Genomic DNA, 22145 nt, shown 5'->3' with positions numbered 1-22145 from the left:
CTTGTAAGAAAAAATCAGGTGATGAGTCATTCAAATGTCATTGGTTCAGCTTAAATATTCATCATATTAAGTTCTACGTTTATTGCCTACGAAAAGCTGTTTGAACATTTTGCGGAAAAACTACTATTTAGACGCGTAGAATTTGAAGCTATCATTTTCTGTCAAATTTCTTAGTGAATCTGAAACTGTTGCCGTGACAGAATAACTTTTGGTGACCGTTTTTTTCTGTGTGCTTCATGGCTTGTTACCAACGCCAAAAACAAAGGACAACAAAAATATGTCATATCTTGCCAATAAAAAAACTTTGTTGATGACAAATACAAAAATGTGGTATGATTGCAATTAACAACAGAGTCGGAATGAAGCGGATTTAAATCAAAATCATTTGACATGTCGAAGATTGTTTCCTGCGGCGTGCAATGCATTATATGTATGTGTGTTCACTACTGTACTGCAAAGGAGTAGGTCCAGTAAGACCCCTTTTTGGCCCCAAAATATAGCAGTTTTACAAAATTGTTAAAATGTATACTTTTAGTTATTTATTGGACAGTAGAATGCTTCTGCTACATAAAAATGGACTGTTTTTGACAATACGATGCACTTATATCGAGTACTAGCACTATTAAGTCATGCTAAATTACTGAAATCTTCATAATTCTAGCATTTTGGTTAAATTTTAGACGGTTTCCGTGTAAAACGAAAGTGGCCGCATTCGTGTTCATCCAAAATATTTAATTGTAAGTTGTATTTCATGATAATACATAACATATATAAGGTAGCACTCCACAGTTAGGCGTGTAGTTTCGCATTTTGGCCCCTGTGAATTTTTCAAATATGAGAGCTAGTGTGCAATAAAATTCATTTTTGGATAGCTGAGTATTAAAATAGCCTTTGTATCGGGTTAATATGAACATTAAGGTTATGTAATGTATGTGATATAGGCTGTTTTCTGTATGACAGTCCGTATTTGCATGTCCTTACCATACATTGGACCGGCAATTATTGTCGTGTTTTTTTCCAACTTTTTATCGCACGAACTTTGTGATTGGATTTTACGGAAAAAAATGAGGCGAAAGACACCCAATTTTTATTTGATCATTAGGAAGATTTATGAAAACAGTTTCTTAAAAGGTATCACTCAAAGTTATTGAAATTCTACTTTGATCCAAATTTGGGGGGATGTGTGACATGTTCACCCCCCTTTTTCAATATTGTTTGGTAAATAAATGCATAATGTTGCCATGGATACACATAAAAGGAATTAATTTTCACCCTTTTAACTTTTGAAAATCAAATCTATGGAAGATACTGATAACATACATATGCACATGTACAACACAAACAGTTAGGTTAATGTATTAGAAATCCAGGAATAGGAGATGATAAAACATTTTGGGGCTCATTTTTAATTTTATTTTGTAACTGTTGAGTGCTACCTAAAGATTAAGGATGAACACGGATGCGGCCACTTTCATTTTTGACAAAAACCATCTTAAAAGTGACATTTTTCAGCATATTTGGTAGATTTTTCATATATATATGAGCTTGAATCGGAGCGTTTAAATGACTATATTAGTTAACATCTTTCACACAAATTAATTGATTTAAATAAAATAGACACTTTTAAAAGTGTTGTTACGAATTTGCAGTTTAAGAAGGTTATAATAGTTCTACAGTTATATATTTTCCGATATCTCTATTAGTTTCCCATATCACCCGTTTATCGTTGAAAACTGTATCAAAAATCATCCCTTTATCCTTGGTTGCTATCAGACGCTTTACCTGTACAGTTGTTACTAGGGTGCTCTCTTCGAGGTCCACGTTAGAAGTATAAATAATGGGTAGCTATTCAGTTCAAATCGTCATTTGTACCGAAGACAGCAGATAGTTAACATCGAATAGGTTGGAAAGAAAGAAGTGAATAGCAGGCAGACGGTTTAGTTTAAGTAAAGTGAAGTGCTTGGAACCTGTGAAAAGAATATAGAAAGGGCTGAGACTGTTGGTTCGGTACAGATTGTCCAAACAGGGGTGGTGCTAAGGTTTTGCGTCTCACATCTCTCACTATTGCAGTGAGTGTTTGCTGACATACCATGCCTTACTGCTGCCCTGTTGTTCAGACAGTTATAGACATGTTTATTTAATAAAGTTTCATACGAAAGCTTACACCAGTTTGAATAGTTTCCATACATTCGTTTTATTCAGGTTTAGCCCCGTTTTAAACATTAAGGTTTTAGACAATAGTTCCAAACCGTCTGACCAGTTTCAAACATTTAGGTTCCAGACAGGTTCCAAACAGTTAGGTTCCAGACAAGTTTTATACATTTAGGTTTCAAACCAGTTCTATACATTTAGGTTCCAGACTAGAGTTTCAAACAGTTGGTTTTAAACAGAATCGGACAGAAAGGGTTTTAAAAAGTTTCAATTCAATAAGTTCGGGTTAGGTTGATAGGTGTTGCAAATCGTTTTATGTAGTTAAGTCTTTGTTTCATATTTGTTAGTGATAGTGTAAACTTTTTATTGACTTTAGAACTTTTGAATTGCTTTTCAAATCCCAGGAATCTGGTACGAACCCGAGGATAAAAACATCTAAACGTCCCGGCCCGGTTACACGTTACAGTGTTTAAAAAGTGGTCTACATCTTTTGTCAGATGAACCTGAAATTTGAGGCCAAAATCGGTCCTTACCGGACTTTCTCCTTTGTTGATCTAACTGAAAATACCCGATATATTAAAAACTAGTAGAATATACGAAGTGAGGTAAGGCTCCGTGTTGAAGACCGTACCTGTGACCTATAATAGTTTACTTTTACAAATTGTGACTTGGATGGTGAGTTGTGTCATTGGCGCTCAAATCGCATCTTCCTATCTATATCTAGTTAGATTTTTAAGACATTTAAATATGATTTTGTTGAATGAACCCAATTGAAAAAATATTTTACCACTTGATGCGATCAATATAACAAAAATTTAAGAGAAAGTGGTCTACATAGATATAGGAAGATGTGGTGTGAGTGCCAATGAGACAACTCTCCATCCAAATAACAATTTAAAAAGTAAACCATTATAGGTTAAAATACGGCCTTCAACACGGAGCCTTAGCTCACACCGAACAATAAGCTATAAAGGGCCCCAAAATTACTAGTGTAAAACCATTCAAACGGGAAAACCAACGGTCTAATCTATATAAATAGACAATTTAAAAAAATAGACATATTCTAGGAATGAATAAAAACGATGACAATTCATACAAACAAAACAAATAAACATAAATAGATTGAACATAAACATTAAAACCGCTTCCAAATTATAAAAAAAACCTACTATATCCCAATCAATGTGTGATTGCATTAAACTCATACTTTCGTCGTTTTCCCGTGCATTTAAAGAGTAACCATTCTACACAGAAAATCAATAGTCAATAAACCAAAGACATATCTAGTATTCAATAAGATAACACTTTGTTAAAATGTCAAAAACAGATCCTCTCATAAACCTACAGTTATCTTTTTAAGCTTTTATTTTGTGAAAATTCGATTTCCAATACCTGATATGACATGTGTATTTATCAAGTTGACAGATTTAAATATATATGCACTATATGACTTAAACTTTGCATTTACAAAGCAAATGCATTTTCAGTTTAACGACTCGTACATACAGTGAGTAAAACGATATACTCAACAAATAACATCCATATTGAAAAGTTACAACTACCCAAGTGAGTTCTAGGTGAAAAAGTACATGTAAACTACAATAAAGACGAGCACTGTGACTACAGCGGAAGTGGATATGTCGTCAGTCAACCACTTTTTGTCGTCGGTCGAACTTTTCTTGGCGTCACTTCTGTTCCAGGGAAATGACGTTTCTGACAAGGGAGATAAGCTCCGTTGCCATGCTGTTTTGATGCATTCCTTAGCTCCATCCCATTTACAAGGACCAACAAGTCTGTACTGGGCAGGAATACAGGGACTGCACAAACAGTGGAAAGCCAAGATGGGGTCTTTGAAAATCATTCGGAACAAGTTTGGTTTCGCGCCAATTTCCTTTGCAAGCTCATCCATATATTCAATATAAAATGACTAAAAAATATAAACAGATAATAAATAAATACTGAATTCAATAATTTAAATAAAAAAAAACACAATTTAGTATTTTTTTTACTACCATTTTATCAAGTTACAGTGCAACCGATTTACACACTATTTTGTATACTGTAACTATTCATTCTAATGCAATTAGTTTGTAGCGTCGCTAGGTAAACTCAGTTTGCGACAGTAAAATCGACGTTTTACGAAGGCCAAGCTTAAAATACAATACAGTTATCTCCTAAATTAAACTTCCGAAATAACAAGTTTCAGTGGGATACACATGTACTGAATCATATCTAAAACAAAAACACCTACTTTTTTTCAACGCGCGACGATATAAAATTTGCCATATTATATATTTGTTCAAGAAGACCAAATCATGGAAATATTATAGTGACATCACGTCACTATAATGCTTCCACGGTTGTATTTATTTAATCCAAATTGGTGTTTGTTATTTGGTTGCTTTCTAACGGTTGTGTACCTTTATCTTCATTTATTCATACATACATAATTGAAAGGTGCATATCAGATTATAAGATATATTGACGCAAAGACTCGATGAGGACTGGGGTCCACTTTTTTTTTTAGGGCAGTTTATAATTTAAATTTGAATTTAACTAGGGGAAGGCAGCATGTTCCCCTGCATGGTATTTGCATATTTTGAGTTAATATAAAAGTATGTTAATAATACTAGAAAATATCAGACAGGGAAGACCTTAAGGAATCATTCTGAAAACAAATTGTTGATACAACCACTAAAAACTAGATTTGTGTAATACGATCCTGTAACAACGAAGTTGCCAGTTAAAAATCTATTTGCGACTTGTACGTTAAATGTCAACATTAAACTTTTTAACTTTCACATTACCCTTGGATATTCAACCATGGCATGCTCATTTCCCTTGAATATTAAACCATGGCATGTTTATTCCTTAAAGTAATCGCATTACAACCTATAGCTGTATTTTATTAATAACACATAATAATTTAAAACAGATTAACCATGTGTTATTTATTCTTGTACTTTTAAATTTTAATTCCCGTTTGATTAAATCCCATAATCCCATTTTTCATGTTCATTAATGCACATTTTTACACTAACTATCCATCCAACTAAAAAAAACACAAAGCCTTATATTTGATGAAATAGTTGCGTGCTTTTGAAAATGTTGTCTCCGAATAGGGTAATAATGTCTTTTGCATTGTTGATGATCGAAAGGCAACGTTTAAGATCCATTGGTTGATCTCTAGTTAGTACTAAGCAAATATCTTATTTCTACCCTTACACTGTACGTATCATTCATTTTTTAATGCAGATTTATCTTACATTTGCTCTTATACAAAATCTTCTGAAATTATGTAGAAACTTATTATTTCAAAAGAAATAAAATATTGTCCCAAGTCATCGAAAGGAACTGTTTTGAAATGTTCTTTGTTAACATTTCTGCATGTTGAAATTATATCTTATTATTTGTCATTATGTCGTCTAATCTTTTAATTACCAAACGTGACTTATTCCCGATTGTGACTGTTTTGCTGAATGTGAATTCACATTACTATAAGACGTGTTTCTGTACTGGTTTATCCCAAATTCATGTATTTAGTTTACATGTTTAATGTTATATTTGTAATTCTCATCAGATTTTGTCAAATGTGTTGACGTCTTCTTATTATATATTTAGGTGTGACGGATAGATAAATTAATCACCTCCTCTTTATTGATTATATTAAATTTTCTACGATTATTTACGTTTGAAGTTGGATTCATAACAAACTGGACATATATATATATTACAGTTAATTGCTATTAATAAGTACATTGTATTGCAATATGCATTTTGTTTAAATGAATTATCAGTATTTAGTTCTAAATCAATCCTAATTCTATCTCATTTTTGAATGAAAGTTTTTCATATGTGACGTCATGCTGTTTCTAAATTTCATAGATTCAAATGTGGCATAACGTTTCTGCCTTTTCGCCATCGTATGTGACGTCACATTTTTTTAAAATTACGTTGACGCCTGGACTGATTCGGATGTGTGTCTATTTTGTGATAAACTCGGTTTTAGCTTTCTGTAATTAGTTTCATTATGTATATCTCTTTCATATTCATTTGTTAAAATTTACTGTTTACAATAGCATTAAGTGTTCTATATAATAATGATGTTTTTATCCCGTGCATAAAAACAATGCCGTATTTGTCAAAACCTTTTCAACTTTTGATCTTCAGTGCTGTACAACTTTGTACCTTTTTCACGTTCGATCTTTTATATCTAGGCGTTATGTATTCAGGTTTAGTTTTCTGTAATTAGTTAATACTTCAGTTTCTTTGTGTATATCTCTTTCATATTCATTTGATAAAATTTACTGTTTGCAATAGCACGAATTGTTCTATATAATAAGAATGTTCTTATCCCGGGCATAAACACAATGCCGTATTTGGCGAAACATTTTCAACTTTTGATCTTCAGTGCTGTACAACTTTGTACTTTTTCACTTTCGATCTTTTATATCTGGGCGTCACTGGTGAGTCTTGTGTGGACAAGGCGCGTTTTTGGCGTATTGAATTTTAAACCTGATGCTTTTTGTTTTCTATTAATCATGTTTTTCTTTGTCTAATATGTTCTCTATTTATTGTAGTGCTGTAATATTATGTTGTCATTTCAATGTTATATTTAACTTTGCCATTAAAGTGCGAGGTTTGGCATGCCATAAAACCAGGTTCAACCCACCACTTTTATTCCCATTTAAAAGTGTCCTGTACCAAGTCAGGAAGATGGTCATCGTTATATTATTGTTCGTTTCTCTGTGTGTTGCATTTTAACGCTTGATTCGTTTGTGTTTTCTCTTATTTTTGAGATATTGAGATAAGACGTGGCACGGTACTTGTCTATCCCAAATTCATGTATTTGGTTTTCATGTTATATTTGTTATTCTCGTGGTGTTTTGTCTGATGCTTGGACCGTTTCTGTGTGTGTTGCGTGTCGGTATTGTGTCGTTGTTCTCCTCTTATATTTAATGCGTTTCGCTCGGTTTTGGTTTGTTACCCCGATTTTGTTTTTTGTCCATGGATTTATGAGTTTTGAACAGCGGTATACTACTGTTGCCTTTATTTATGCGGAAATGGCTAAAGCATTATTTTTTTCATGTCTGGCTTTATGCTTTTATGTGATTTGACACAGAATACATTCATTTTTTGTTATGTTATGTGTAGAATAAAGCTAAAATTCCAAAGTAAGTGAGAAATTATGACCACTCTAGAATGTAGAGAGATTTGCTTTTTTAATCGATTCTACAGATTCCTCTGGATTTTGTCATATTTCCATTCCTGCATGTTACTTATAATCGATTTGGGGTTCACAAATTTAAAAACAACTGACCGAAACAGACCCAGTGCCTTGGATGTCATTATTACAACTCATTGTCATTGGCATTCAAGATAAACTATATGACAAGAACACACTTAAACTATTGATCAATTGTACCATAAGACTTGCACTTCAATGGTTTCTGTAGAAAACGTTCATATGACACCAGTCTAAAGTACCTTCTATCGCGATCGATATCAATTGCTCTTCAAGACAAAGACCCATCTTTGTGATAGCTAAGACTGGCAGATAATTTGATTGACACAACTAAGGACAAATGTACTTTATCATTTGCAGATGTATTCGTATTCGTTATACTAGTAATTGTTTATTTATCTTGTTTCAGCAATAAGTCTGATCTCTATAAGAACCATGACTTTTCATCATTAAACCACGACAGATTTTTAATCCTGCAAAATAAGGCCTTATAACTCTGTCAAATATGAAATTAAACGAATGTATACTTAGTTTTAGAACTGAAGCCGATAGCAAGTACATTTTTGTATAGAAAATAGTTTTTAGAACCGCTCAACGAATCAAAACCTTACATGAAATAATGGTTATCTCGTAGAAGTATGTATCACTAAGTTAACTCTGCAATCGTACAACTTTTCATTTGTGAAATATTTTCTCTTGACCTAAAAAATACTTAAAACTCGTTACTACAGAGTATTGTAATTTTAGAGCTAACGAATCTGACCTCCAGCAGAAATCATAGTATTATATTCGGAGCCATTGAATATTCTATAGAAAATATTCCAGATGAAAATTAATCCCTGAAGCATTCAAAAACAACTACAAAAGGAAGGTTCTTTGTGTAAATGAAAGCGAGCTAGATAGATATTCCAGGTTATTTATGTGGCTGAATAAGAGCTTCAGAGATATTTGTTAAAGTTTGTACACAAATGTTTTTGGCATTGTCTTTTGATTGATTTTCTATAAATCATGTCATACTGTATGACCATGTTTGAATAGTATCAACCCCCGAGAAAGGATTTGAATGGAAGTTTAAGGATAATTTGAGTAGATTAAAAGTTTAGCTGTCCTCAAAAAGTCGCCTAAGAATTGCTACTGTTCGGTTGTGTAAACATGAACTACGGATTCTTCCAAAAGAGGGATAAAAGATACCACAGGCACGGTCAAACTCAAAGATCTAAAATAAACTGACAACGACATTGCTAAAAACGAAAAAGACAATCAGACAAATAATAGTACACACTTGTGACAAGACACAACATAGAAAACTAAAGACTAAGCACGTGTTTGTGTAGATTTACATCCTTCACAATCAAACAGTTGTATCTTTAGCAAATATCTCATTACAGATGGAAAGTGTATACTTATACAAGATCAATAATCGTTTAGTTAACATTACAGGTACCTGTATTGTATGTCGTTGTGTTTTTATATAGCGGAAACGTTTTCTCTTCTGTTCTATGTCTTCCTCCATTATTTCTCGGAACGGTAATGTATTCTCACCTGTTAATTGATACATGTTTGTAATATGATATTCAATCACCTAAATTCTTTACGAAAAAGGTAATAACTATTGACACTATTGTTAAATCACAATACACATTCGTCATTCAATTTTCTGTAAAATGAACTGATATTAGTTTCTCAGTGCAATCGAAGATAGTCATTAGATCTTTAACCAAAGCATTATCCTTTTTTTTTTATTATAGATAAAACATGTAATTCTATTTCAATCGCTTACAGAAGCTCTGTGATTAGAGGAAAAGAAAGGAAATCACAAATAAGTGTTTAGAAATAGCATACGTGAAACATTGACAAAGACAAAAACTATAAATTATTTTTTATCGTGAAATTTCCTTTATATTTCACCAGTTCCAAACTTATGTCGTTTATACTCATTAGTTGAATATCATTTATGAAAGGTAATGTTTTGATCTCCATAATAATGAGCGACATTACTGTGTAGTTAAGTTTGTTTTTTTAAATGTTACTGAATGTGTTAAACAGACTGTTGGAAATAAAAGAAAATACCACTTCATTTAGACTAGGATTTGTATAGTTGGTATTCAAAAATATTTTTGGTATTGTCGTTTGATAGAAATCTTGAGCTATAAAACATGGCATAATCAAAACGAGACCAAGCTGATGATGATGTTTAAAAAGTATTAACCCCCGAAAAATGATTTAAAATGAATTTGATTTAGACTTTATATCTTTTTATAAATATTACTGAAGTGCCGTTGTACTGTAAAACAGTGAAAAGGTAATAAGTTTCTTTTTTAAGTCAGTTGACCAAAGGAAGATAACTCAAATTGTCTCGTATAATACAACAACGATTAATCTTCATAAAAACAATTATGATATACAGGAAGATCAAGAGGAAAACTTAATGCGATTCTGTAATTTTTTATCCACAAACCAAAGGAAGAGTTACAGAAATTCTATTACTACTTACACATACCTTTTAAGAGTCTTGTAAACCAACGACATTGCATTTCTGAGACTGGCATGACAGCACCAACAACCTGGACCAGTCCAATGAATGCCAGTGTAGGGTAAGGAAGGTGGGGCGGGAACATATACTTGTACAGATAGACTTTGTTATTGTCCACTGATATCACTTGATCATCGAGAAACGGAAACTTAAAATCATACCCTAAAGATAAAGTGTAAAGTTGTATAGGTTGAACGCATACGTAAGTCTCTATTTTGTTATATAGTTTATAATATGTTATGGAATTCTGTAGCTTTTGTTCATATACATATGAGTATACCTACTGTAATTGGCGAGTTTTCTCCAGGTAAAGTATTGTTTGATACAGTTAAAACTTTCAAAAGGTAATAAAAAACAAAAATACTGAACTCCTAGGTAGAAAATTGGTAAAGGAGTAGGTCCGGTAAGAGATGATTTTAGCCTCAAAGTTCAGGTTCGTCTAACGAAAGATTTTGGACACTTTTAAACAGTTAAGTGTCTATTTTAATTTATTCCATCAGTTTATGTGAATGGTTCATATGCAAGCAGAATAATCACATCATCTTATACAGTGCATAACGTTATTATTGATATTGTAAAACACAATTTACATTTTATCTTATCACTTCTGTATATGCCTTTTGTCAGATTTACGGGTGTTCAAGTAAATGTTTTCCAGCTCTTTTTATGTAACCCGCGAAAATAAACTGGTTTAAGGGGAATAATCCAACATGAGTTTAATACATGCCGTTTTATTTTCAATAAATTTTTGATTGAGATAAACACAGTGTTGACTATTATGTCTGTTTGTTTTGTTCATGCATCGTTGTCAATATAATGGAATTAGATGCGACTGTCATACAAGTGAGAGGTTTAGTTTAAACAATATTTTATTTTTCAAAATTGCACAAAATACAATACATGTACTTGTATTTGTAAATAAGAAGAACTTAGATAAATCCGTCTCCTTTTAAAAAAAGGATAAAACTAGAAACATAGTATAAGAAACTCGTATAATATAATTTTGAATTCACATTACATGTTTATTCTGTGGTTTGCCCGTTACTCAGAAGTAAGTTTGATCGAAAAAAATGTTTTATAGTTGTGGTCACACATGTAGCTGAGAAATATGTAGATGTTTCGAAAATGAGGTTACATTAGATTAAAGTTACAACATCTGAATCGACATAAAAAAAATATATTTATGAACTAAATCCCTGTTTCTAAAATAAATCTTTGTACAACTTTGAATATATTTTCGTTTTCCTCATCACTGATGAGTTCAATACCTGATAATAATATTTGTATATTATATCTTGATAGTGTACACATGGTTTGTATCCTGATTTGTCTATATAATTATGATATTCTTGCAGATACAGTTTTAGCTAGCTATAAAAAAAAGGTTCAATCCCTCGTATTTTTCATTAGAACAGGCCTGTACCAAGTTAGGAATATGACAGTTTGTGTTTGAGTTTTTGATTTGCCATTTGATTAGGAACTTTCCATTTTAAATCATCCTCAGAGTTCAGTTTTTTTTTGTGATTTTACTTCCCATTGAAAGTAGCTGTCACCACAATATTTGAGAATCAACAGTAAATCCGTTTATTTACCTGTTGCAAAGATAACATCATCAACTTCAATACATTCATTGTTGTCTAGAATAACACCAGTTTCTGTGAAATGCTGGACGTTTGGTTTAAGGATCACCTGTCCTGATAACATTCTTACTGGAAGGTCATCGCTGATTGTAGGGTGCGTTTCAAGACCTCTAAGACAAATATCTCATTTCAGCAAATAAGTTATAAAGATTAGTTTCCTAATATAATTTAGGAATGTCCACTTCCCTATCCGATAGAGAACGTCTGTTGAAAAATTCATCACAAAGAAAATTTAAAAATAAAATGGAAATTAAGGGTAAATACGTTTAACCATTCAACAGGAGTGTGCTAAAATTTGACATATTCTACACGGTATAGGAACAGTGTAAATATATGTTTAAAAAGGAAAAGGAAAATTACACGGATAAAAATGTTTACCGAACAAATGTGTAAAAGTCAAAACCTTAAAGAAGATGTTTAATCAATGCATTGTATGTGTTCGCCAAATATTGAAAATCGAAGGAATTATAAGAACTGAATAGCCAAATCCATCTAAGGACACTTTTGAGGGGGTTGAAACCTTTATTTATAATTTCAAAATTTAGAAACGGAAAAGTTAAAGAAAGGATGGTTATAAAAACAATGATGCAACATTATAATATCCAAAGTGTTTTAGACCCAGATTGCATATTTAAAAAAAATCTATTGTATAAGATTAAAGATTGTATATACCTGTGTTGTGGTTTTAATCCATATAATCCATGGTTAAAATGTAAATTGGCAAAGAATTGGAATGCCCACTTCAGGAAAGATTTAGGCAAGGAAAATAATAATCTGGTGTTGGCAAATGCATCAGCTGGAATGCCACATAGAAATTTTCTGCTTATAACCCATGCACCTCTTCTTGAACTTAAATATACCTAGGACAATCAGAAGGTTTGCACTTATTGAATAAACAGTTTCTCGTCAAATTCAGAATATTTTATATTCTTATAAGACTTACTAGTAGTTAAACAAATGAATGCACTATAGTTTAAGTGTATTGTTGATGTTTTGAAAGATAATATGCGGGAAGCATAAATGGTACACTGTCGACAAGGTCTGCAATGTATGTCCATAAAAACCTCGAACAATACAGCGGCGATATAAAACTTTCCGATTTTCATTTTTCTGATTTTTTTAAATCATTAGAGAGCGTACATTTATTCGATTTCATGCAAAATCGCATATGGTGATACCCAAAAACACGCATGCATGTAGTTTTATGATTTCCATCAAATTGATATATTGCATTGCAAAAAAGTATGATGGCAACTTAATTAACGAGCAAAATCCATTTGGTAAAACATAAATAGATTGATCAGGTAGCACCAGCATCATACATGTGTTCTAGGTCGACAGGTTCGAGTATACAGATTTTGAAAGATGAGTAAGGAGTGCATCATTTAATCAGATGGCAACAAGAATAAATAAAATACAAACTCAAAATAAGGCGTAGGTACTTTGATCCAACGATAGTGCGGGTGTTTTCTAGTAAAGATCTAAAATTTAGACAAGTAATTTCAAATACATATTTCGCAATTCTATTGGAATGTTTATCAAAGGTACCAGAATTATAATTTGATACGTCAGACGCGCGTTTTGTCTTAATAAGAGTCATCAGTGACGCTCAGATAAAAAAAGTTAAAGGCAAACAATTTCGAAGTTGACGAGCATTAAGGATCCAAAATTCCAAAACGTTGTGCCAAATACGGCTACGGTAATCTATTCCTGGGAAAAGAAAATCATTAGTTTTCCAAGTTTTGTCAACAGGAATTTTATTAAAATGATCATATAATTGATATTCTTGTCAACACCGAAGTGCTGACGAATGGACTGGTGATACCCTCGGAAACGAAACGTCCACCAGCATTGACATCGACCGAAAATTTGCTTTATTTTTTGTAGATTATAGTGCATCTTTGAAACTTTGTCTTAAACATTAACATTTTGATTTGTGACTTTCAAAACTGAACGAGAAAGACATCAAGACAATGTATACATAATAAAAATTATTTCTTTGGGAAGATTTGAAAAAATTCTAGAACAAAATCCTCTAATTGAAGCAAATAATCAAAGAGGGGCGAGCAATACAATAGGGAATTTAAACTCATAGATCAAAACTTAACTGACAACGTCATGGCTAATAAAAAAGTTAGACAAACAGGCAAATAATAGTACACAGCACACACCATAGAAAACTAAAGACTAAGGCCGTGTTCACATTGACCTAAACTCAGTGTTGTGTTAGTGTTACTCACACATAAACTAAAAACATAATTACGTTCTCATTGATAAAACTCAATGTTTACATGTAGTGTAAATCATGTTTCGTCTACACGCAGTCGATAGTCGATGTAGGCCTTGTGTAGGTTAAGTTTACACAAAACTAAGCATTCAGAACTATGATCTGCCCATGTATATTTTAAAAAAGAAGCGTTTTTTATACAAAATTGATAATTATAACACTTATTAATAAAGTTCTTTGCAAAAATATTTGTCTAAACTTGATATATTTATTTGTTATAAAATACTTTACGTAACCTTATTAACCCCTTATCAAGACAGACAAGACTCATCTATCATCATTGCCGAACACATAATTCATTTGAAAAGATCTTCCCGAATCGACTGAACGTACACACTGACAGAAATATTTGCCACTGGTCTTTACTCAAACAACGATTCACTCATAAATGCATTACTGAAAAAGGGTGAGGCTAATTGTTTGTTTGTGCAGTATCTCAAGTTCGTTAAAATATAGTTAGAAAAAAACATAACCCCCTTCTTTTGCTAAATACTCCTTGGAGAAAAAATACCATTTGAAACAAACAGAAAAGATAGAAATGTAGTGATCCTTAACGTCGCAATTCTATTTCTTCGTCTGGCCTGTAAGCAAGCTGATGCAGCCTACGTTTTTAATGCGTAATCGAGACATCTTCAAACTACTGCAAATCATTCAAAAGGACAAAAGGAAATTTCAAGAAAACGCATTATTTGAATCACATAAAAAAAGATATAATGGCTACACGGCGGATGAATTTCTGCTAATCTGAAAACTTCTTGACAGATATTAGCGAATATAGGCTTCTTACAAAAAGACATATAAAACAACGTCATATACAGTCATATATAGTGTTAACATGACCTTTTGCAAAGCAGGAAGTAAAATTTGTAGAAAATACATTTTCATAATCGGGTCTTAAAATTTCTTAGTTATTGTTAAGACTAACTATTAATAGTTATCAAAGGTACCAGGACTATAATTTAGTACGCCAGACGCGCGTTTCGTCTACATAAGACTCATCAGTGACGCTCATATCAAAATAGTTATAACCCAAACAAATACAAAGTTGAAGACTTATTAATAACATGTGTAGTCATATCAATCTTCATTCATACAGATTTCATCTGTGTTTGTTGTTTCCAAGCTTGCACTTGTACCTATGGCTCATCTTTGTTAATAAATGCAAATTTTAAATTGGTCCGAAATTAAATCTTATCACTCGTAAAGAATTGTCCAAGAACAGGACCCTTTTCGTTTTATTTGTGTTCCTAAAATTTTGTTGAAATCAAATTAAACTGTAGCACAAACATGGACCAATATGGAGTCAGTTCATTCTTTTGTCAGGTTAAATCGTTAAAGCATGCACCGAAACTTCATTGTTTCGTTGATAAACCCTAAACAATTGCTCCTATTATAATTATTTTTGTGATAGCCAAAAAGTAAAACAATTTGTCTCCGAAGATACATTTTTGCACGATAAAGAATCAATTAGACAACATTAGTTAGCTGCTATCAAATGTTAAATGAAACACATTATACGACCAAAAATGATATAATGATAAGGATATTTCTATTGGGAAAATATAATTGAAAGAACAGATATGAATAGTTAATTTACTGCGGTTAAAGACTCGTAATCATGTGTTATCTTGTAAAGTGGTATTACTATGAAATATTCACATAATCACTCGATATAACAAGGCATAAAGTGATCTCAGTTGCATTGTCTCATTGGCAATCATATCACATATGGTCTAGACAGAAATAAACTAAACAATATTATAACTGAAATGTGGCGAAAACCAAAACGTGTTATTATTTCATGAAAATACATGAAAATAACGAGAAATTTGCAAATTCTTTTATTCTCATATTCAAAATTCAAGACAATTTAAAAAAAAGATCGTAAGTCATAAACAATTCAGTTTACCTACGATCAATCTTAGTCGTTAGCATTTTTGTGAAATTTACTAAATATAAAAAAAAATTGTAAATAATAATGTATGTATACAAATAAATAATCTAGAATAGGGAAACTACAACGTACCTGCTTTGCATGTTTACACAGATCTACAGCTATATCAACTCCCGAATTTCCCAAACCTATAAATAAAAAAAAATAGAGAAAATAAATGTGATTTCAATTGAAATAATATAAAAAAAAATGAACAGTCATCATCTGGTCCTTTGAAAATTTGTAATTACAATACCCAACTCATTATTCAAAGCATTACCCAACAGAAAACAGTTTAAAAATCACCTACATATTCCGTCAGTGCTATTGGAGAAATATATGACGAAACAATTATTTCAAAATATTGAAAAAAGGAATTTGGAAACCAATAGTAGGTATCTTCGGGATCCGAACAGTGTTTACACATTTCAAATTATTAAAGCCGATCTACTTGCCGCATATGAAGTGGTAATGAGAAAATTGTGACCTGATAAATACAGAAAAAAAAACAGAGAAGAAGTTTCAGACGTGATTTTGTAACATTCAGTTTGGTGTATATGAAATTGGGTCCGAATAAGTTTGAAATAATTTTTAATATTTAAACACAACAAATAATGAAAAGAAAATACAAGTAAAAATCTTACAATAACACTTGACTTGAAAACATAAAGTATGAGGACCAACTCACCAACTACAAGAACTTTTTTGTCTGCAAATTCTGTGCTGTCTCTGTAACTATGTGAATGCATTATTCTTCCTCTGAATTGTCTTTTCCCATAAAATATTGGCATGTGAGGGAATGTATGATGTCCGGTACATACCATTACGCCGTCAAATATTTCTGTTTTGACGTCATCAGTTGTCTCATTTCGATATATCACTGTCCATCGCCCAGTCTCTTCATAGTCGTCTGCCTGTTCAACTTTCTCAACGCTTGTGTTAAATCTAATAAACTCTGACAGTCCAAAGTTTTCTGCATACAACTTGAAGTAATCCAAGACTTGACGATGGGGAGCAAATGTAGCGTGATGTCTTGGTGGCGGGAAATCACTAAACGCCATCATTTCTTTACTAACATTGATAACAGTACTTTTGAACACGCTCCCCTTTCCAATCTTGGGCTCATCGTTGTATTTCCACAGTCCTCCAACATCATCTTCACGCTCAAAGCAGACAGGTTGTAAATGTTCCTCCAGACAAGCTTTAATTGCCGTTAGACCACTACAACCGGCACCAATAATGGCTACACGTCTTTTCATGTCTGACGTTTTCACAAATGTAACACTCTTCTTTCTCATTGCATTACACCAAATGTTAAAACAACCTTGAAAATGTCAGGAATATGATGGTGCTATCAATGCTATACCAGTATAACAGACAAGTATATCAATGTTCAGGGATAATCGAGAAAATTTATTTATCTTTTGAAATCAAGATGTTCTAATACACAGATTTACGAAATCAAATGAATACTAGAAAAGGGAAGCCCATATATCTGTATTGAAGTTATGTTAAATGTTCGACCAATTGATGATATCAAAAATTCGTTGCAATATTTTTAGCTAAGGTATTTTTTTTTATAGCTGTTTGTTTTGGCACACATCGTTGTCAATATTATGGAATTTTATGCGACTGTCCTAAAAGTGCGAGATTTAGATAGCAATAAAACCAGCTTTAATCCCTTATTTTCTACATAAGACAAAGCCTTTAATAAGTGAGGAATATCACAGTTGCTATCCATTCGTTTGCTGTGTTTGATCCTTTGAATTTGCCATTTGATTAGGGACTTACAGTTTTGAATTTTACTAGGAGTTCGGTATTTTTGTTATTTTACTTTTTGCCAATTAATAATCATTGACCTGTTTTATCATTTGTTCACTTACGCGTATGGACGGGTTGCATGTGTCTGCCATATCAAGAATTATAGACTACCTAGAAATCAGTATTATTTCAAACATTTATTTTTGTGTAGCATAAACAATCAATTTTTCAAAAGGGGAATGCTTACCCTTCCGGAGCATCTGATTTCACTCCTAGTTTTTAGTGTAGTTCGTGTTGTTTCTTATCTATTATTTATAACTGTTGATGTAAATGTCCATTGGTCTTGTGAGTCTTTGTTTACTTGGTTTTGATTGTTATTGTCTTTCTCCTGTAACGGTTTCATGTTAATTTTTGTTTTCATACTCCAATTGTAAATTTAGACGTAAACAGTAACCTTATTATTAAGCGGTACGATAAAGGTCTTTGAGAACCGTGAGATTCAGGTTTAAAGTTGAGAATGGAAATGGGGAATGTGTCAAAAGACCATAGAACAGACAACAGCAGAAGTTCCCAATAGGTCTTCAATGAAGCAATAATAAAATCAACGGTACCAATTTTGTTGCACCAGATGCGCATTTCGACAAAAGATGTCTCTTCAGTGATGCTCGTGGCCAAAATATTTGAAATCCAAAGCTTGTATAAAGGATGAAGAGCTATAATCCAAAAGGTCCAAAAAGTATGGTCAAATTCTAGAAAGGAATCAGAGCTTTGCATGAGGGAGATACATTCCTTAATTTATAATAATTTCTAATATTTTGTAACAGCAAATTTAATAACACAAAAAAATCCGTATTTTCATGCCAGTACCGAAGTACTGGCTACTGGGCTGGTGATACCCTCGGGGACTAATAGTCCACCAGCAGAGGCATCGACCCAGTGGTAGTAATAAAATCAACGGTACCAATTTTGTTGCACCAGATGCGCATTTCGACAAAACATGTCTCTTCAGTGATGCTCGTGGCCAAAATATTTGAAATCCAAAGCTTGTATAAAGGATGAAGAGCTATAATCCAAAAGGTCCAAAAAGTATGGTCAAATTCTAGAAAGGAATCAGAGCTTTGCATGAGGGAGATACATTCCTTAATTTATAATAATTTCTAATATTTTGTAACAGCAAATTTAATAACACAAAAAAATCCGTATTTTCATGCCAGTACCGAAGTACTGGCTACTGGGCTGGTGATACCCTCGGGGACTAATAGTCCACCAGCAGAGGCATCGAATAAATTTCCTCACCCGGAGGCGTCTTACTACAAGATTATAAGACAACTATATATAATATATAGATATAGGAAGATGTGTTATTAGTGCCAATGAGACAACTCTCCATCCAAGTCACAATTTTTAAAAGTAAACCATTATAGGTCAAGGTACGGTCTTCAACACGGAGCCTAGGCTTACACCGAACTGTATATCAAATACAGCAAAATTTATACATATCTTCTTTATGGTGATAGAAAATCAGAAATGACAGTTTCTACAACTAGTACATCCTTGCATGCCTCGCAAAAATTTGACCGAGTGTTCCTGGGGCAGGTTTAAATTCACACAACCGCTTCTGTGACATAGCATTTATAAATGTTGTTGTCTTTCTTACATGTAATTATTGCACTGGGGCTTTCTCTCTGCTGGTGTTATACCCAACTCGAAGATTTTAAAACATGACTGTGCATTTATTTTATATATCATATGCAGCAAAATTAATACATGTCTTCTTTCTGGTGATCGAAATTCAGGTGTGACTGTTTCTACACCTAGCACATCCTTGCCTTTCATCAATAACTTTGACTGTTCCTGGTACAGGCAAATTCATACAAGCATCTACCACATACCATTTATAAGTGTTGTTTCTTTTATTTTTTATTGCACTGGGTGAATTCCTCCTCTGATGGTGGACTTTTAGTTCCCACGGGTATCATGAGCTCAGCAGTAGTCAGTATTCTGTTATCTGACCTAGTTTGCCTTACAGGCATTTAACTACATGTGTTGTCTTTTAGTTAGAATTTTTTTTTTATCATATAGCTCTTTGTATGTTTCTGTACTTTTACATCTTTGGCTTTTCAATACTAGGTTTTGACACTTCTTGGTTGAAATAAATCCAGAAAAGAGCTTCGTTTTTTTTTTGTAAAGGGTCATTTTTATTTCTGAATGTCTTTGTGCTGAGCCTGGCAATATTAAGCTGCTATATTAAAAGGTTGTGCATCGATCTATAATAGTCATCATCTAATTATTAACTGAAGCTCGTGTTGCTCTGTTTAGAGTTCATGCAACTGTTTCCAGGTCCTTCTGAGTTCGCATTTGAATGTAAAAGTGTTAAACATCGCAATCGATGCTACGTATTTACCTTTTACCTGGATGGCATGAAAATAACATTTTATAGATTTGGTACGTTCTTTTCGTTTTTCTGGATTTACTTCATCAGAAAATTTGAATACAACCAATTAAAAATGTCATACACCCGAAAACGCTTAATCGATTTACATTTATATACCAGGCTTAAAACAGAATATTTGAAAGCCTTAGTTGTTTTAGAGCCTTAATCTATCTAAGATCAGGTCTATTTTGTTTTTTCTTTGTTGACATATTTGTTTGTTTTATAGTGATTACCATTATAAAACAGTTTTGACTGCTGTTCCCTTATATTTGACATTTATACCTAGTATGTCTGTTTGATTTGTTTACACATGATTGCCAATTTAATGGAATTCTATGCAACTGTTATATAAGTGAGAGGTTCAGCTTGCTATAAAACAAGGTGTTTGGTCCACCATTTTCTAGACAAGGAAATGTCTGTAACAATTCAGGAGTATTTCTGTTGTTTTCATCCGTTTAATGTGTTTTAGCTTATGATTTTGCCTTTTGCTAAGGGATTTTTGGAGAAGTATTCAGAATATGTGGAAAGTTGGGAGTGACGATTTGCCAAACATTGTGAGGGTATGGATAATAAATCGATCTTTTACGTCAAAGTTACCAGAGGAAGGGCTAAAGTGAGCAGAACATATAGCTAAACTGAAAGTAAGTCACTAAGAGGAGGTCTCGGGAGTAAAGCGTCTCCTGTTGTGTATATGCACCACTCACTATTCGAATCCAAACTCAGTTAACTGTGTCATCAAATAAAAAGAACCACTTAAATTTCAGACAAGACGACTATTTTAGACTCTTTTAGTTGTTAGATTGCGAAACATGTATATTTTGGGAATATATTAAGATGTTGAAATCCGCTCGGATTGCAAAGTACCTTGCGGATCGGTGAAATGATATCAGCATGTTTAGGAACACGTTAATTAACACAAATTTTATCAAATTATAGTTGGTCTGTATGAGGACTGTTGTTAAACCTACTTTTCTTCACATAACATTAAGAATGCTTTCACGGGGATTAAATCGAAAAAGAAGCAAAGATTTGTGATTATTTAGCATAAGGAGGACGTCACAATCAAAAGAGTGAGCGAATCTTAAACTATTACTGCTAATTCACTCAGAAAAAGCTGGTCATTATAATTGCGCCAATGTTTAAAGTAGAATTGAGAAAGTATGTAAGTGGACATACTTCAGCTTACACAAGAATAAGTGATGATACTTAATTTAGTTAATACCATCAGATTATAACTTTCATACTGATATAATTTTGACAGATTACATAAAACTTAAAATAGAATTAAAATCAAGATAAGTGTTATAAATACGTAAATCGTGTTCCCAAAGGCTTATAATAATATTACACAGTATTAATAATGTCCTAGGTTAGAGGACGGAGGGTGCCTTCTATTTTATTTAAGCCCCCCCCCCCCTTTTCGTTACATTTCGTCTCGATTTGAACTAATTTTTTTAGTAATGAAAAGATAATGTGTATCATATCATGTCAGTGCATCAGTTATCAATTGTGCATTAGAATATAACTGTTTGTTGTAATTCAGGTGGAACTTTAATATTAAAATATATTTTAATGACAAATATGCATTAAATCATTCATTCGTTCTTTCGTTTTGTGCCTGACGCAAAGGAGCATGTCTTCTTTTGGTATACAATATTCATCGACATCCGATGATTACACCTAAACTGTTCGCATACGTGGAAAATTTACAATTTTTGTTACTCCAATTTAAACAAATGTAATTAAAGTGCAAATTCATGATTAAAACTATGTACAATTTAAATAAATGCTTTTAATTGAAGGCCGTACTTTAACCTATAATGGTTTAATTTTTAAATTGTTATTTGGATGGAGAGTTGTCTCATTGGCATTTACACCACATCTTCCTATATCTATTTTAATTAATAGAATAGAGAACAGCTGAAGTGAGCTGTTCCTTGAAGCTATCAATGGATGATGCCTGAACTAGGGAGCTGGTTCCACTGTGGTATTGTGTACGGGAAGTTTGAATGTCTGTTGGAGTCTTTTGCATTATAAATATGCCTATAAATATGTTGTGTGAGGGTCCCAAACAGAACAAGAATATTCAAGTTTGGGTCTGACGAGTGCTTGATATGCCTGGGATTTTATGTGTGGGTTTGTTGTTTTGATATTTCGTTTT

General features: G+C 32.6%; 1 protein-coding gene across 1 annotated transcript; it reads right to left on the bottom strand.

Moving 5' to 3' along the window:
• Nucleotides 1-3283: 3283 nt before the first annotated feature.
• LOC134711480 (flavin-containing monooxygenase 5-like) lies at nt 3284-17083 on the bottom strand. Its single transcript, XM_063572090.1, has 7 exons — nt 16478-17083; nt 15883-15938; nt 12242-12429; nt 11522-11679; nt 9897-10091; nt 8841-8938; nt 3284-4078 (listed from the first exon to the last, which is right to left on the bottom strand). The coding sequence occupies exons 1-7, from the start codon at nt 17046-17048 to the stop codon at nt 3725-3727; spliced, it is 1620 nt and encodes a 539-aa protein (XP_063428160.1). The 5' UTR covers nt 17049-17083; the 3' UTR covers nt 3284-3724.
• Between the last annotated feature and the right edge of the window lie 5062 nt (nt 17084-22145).

This window comes from Mytilus trossulus, chromosome 1 (genome assembly GCF_036588685.1).
Source record: "Mytilus trossulus isolate FHL-02 chromosome 1, PNRI_Mtr1.1.1.hap1, whole genome shotgun sequence".
NCBI lineage: Eukaryota > Metazoa > Mollusca > Bivalvia > Mytilida > Mytilidae > Mytilus > Mytilus trossulus.
This window is presented reverse-complemented; position numbering and strand designations above follow the sequence as displayed.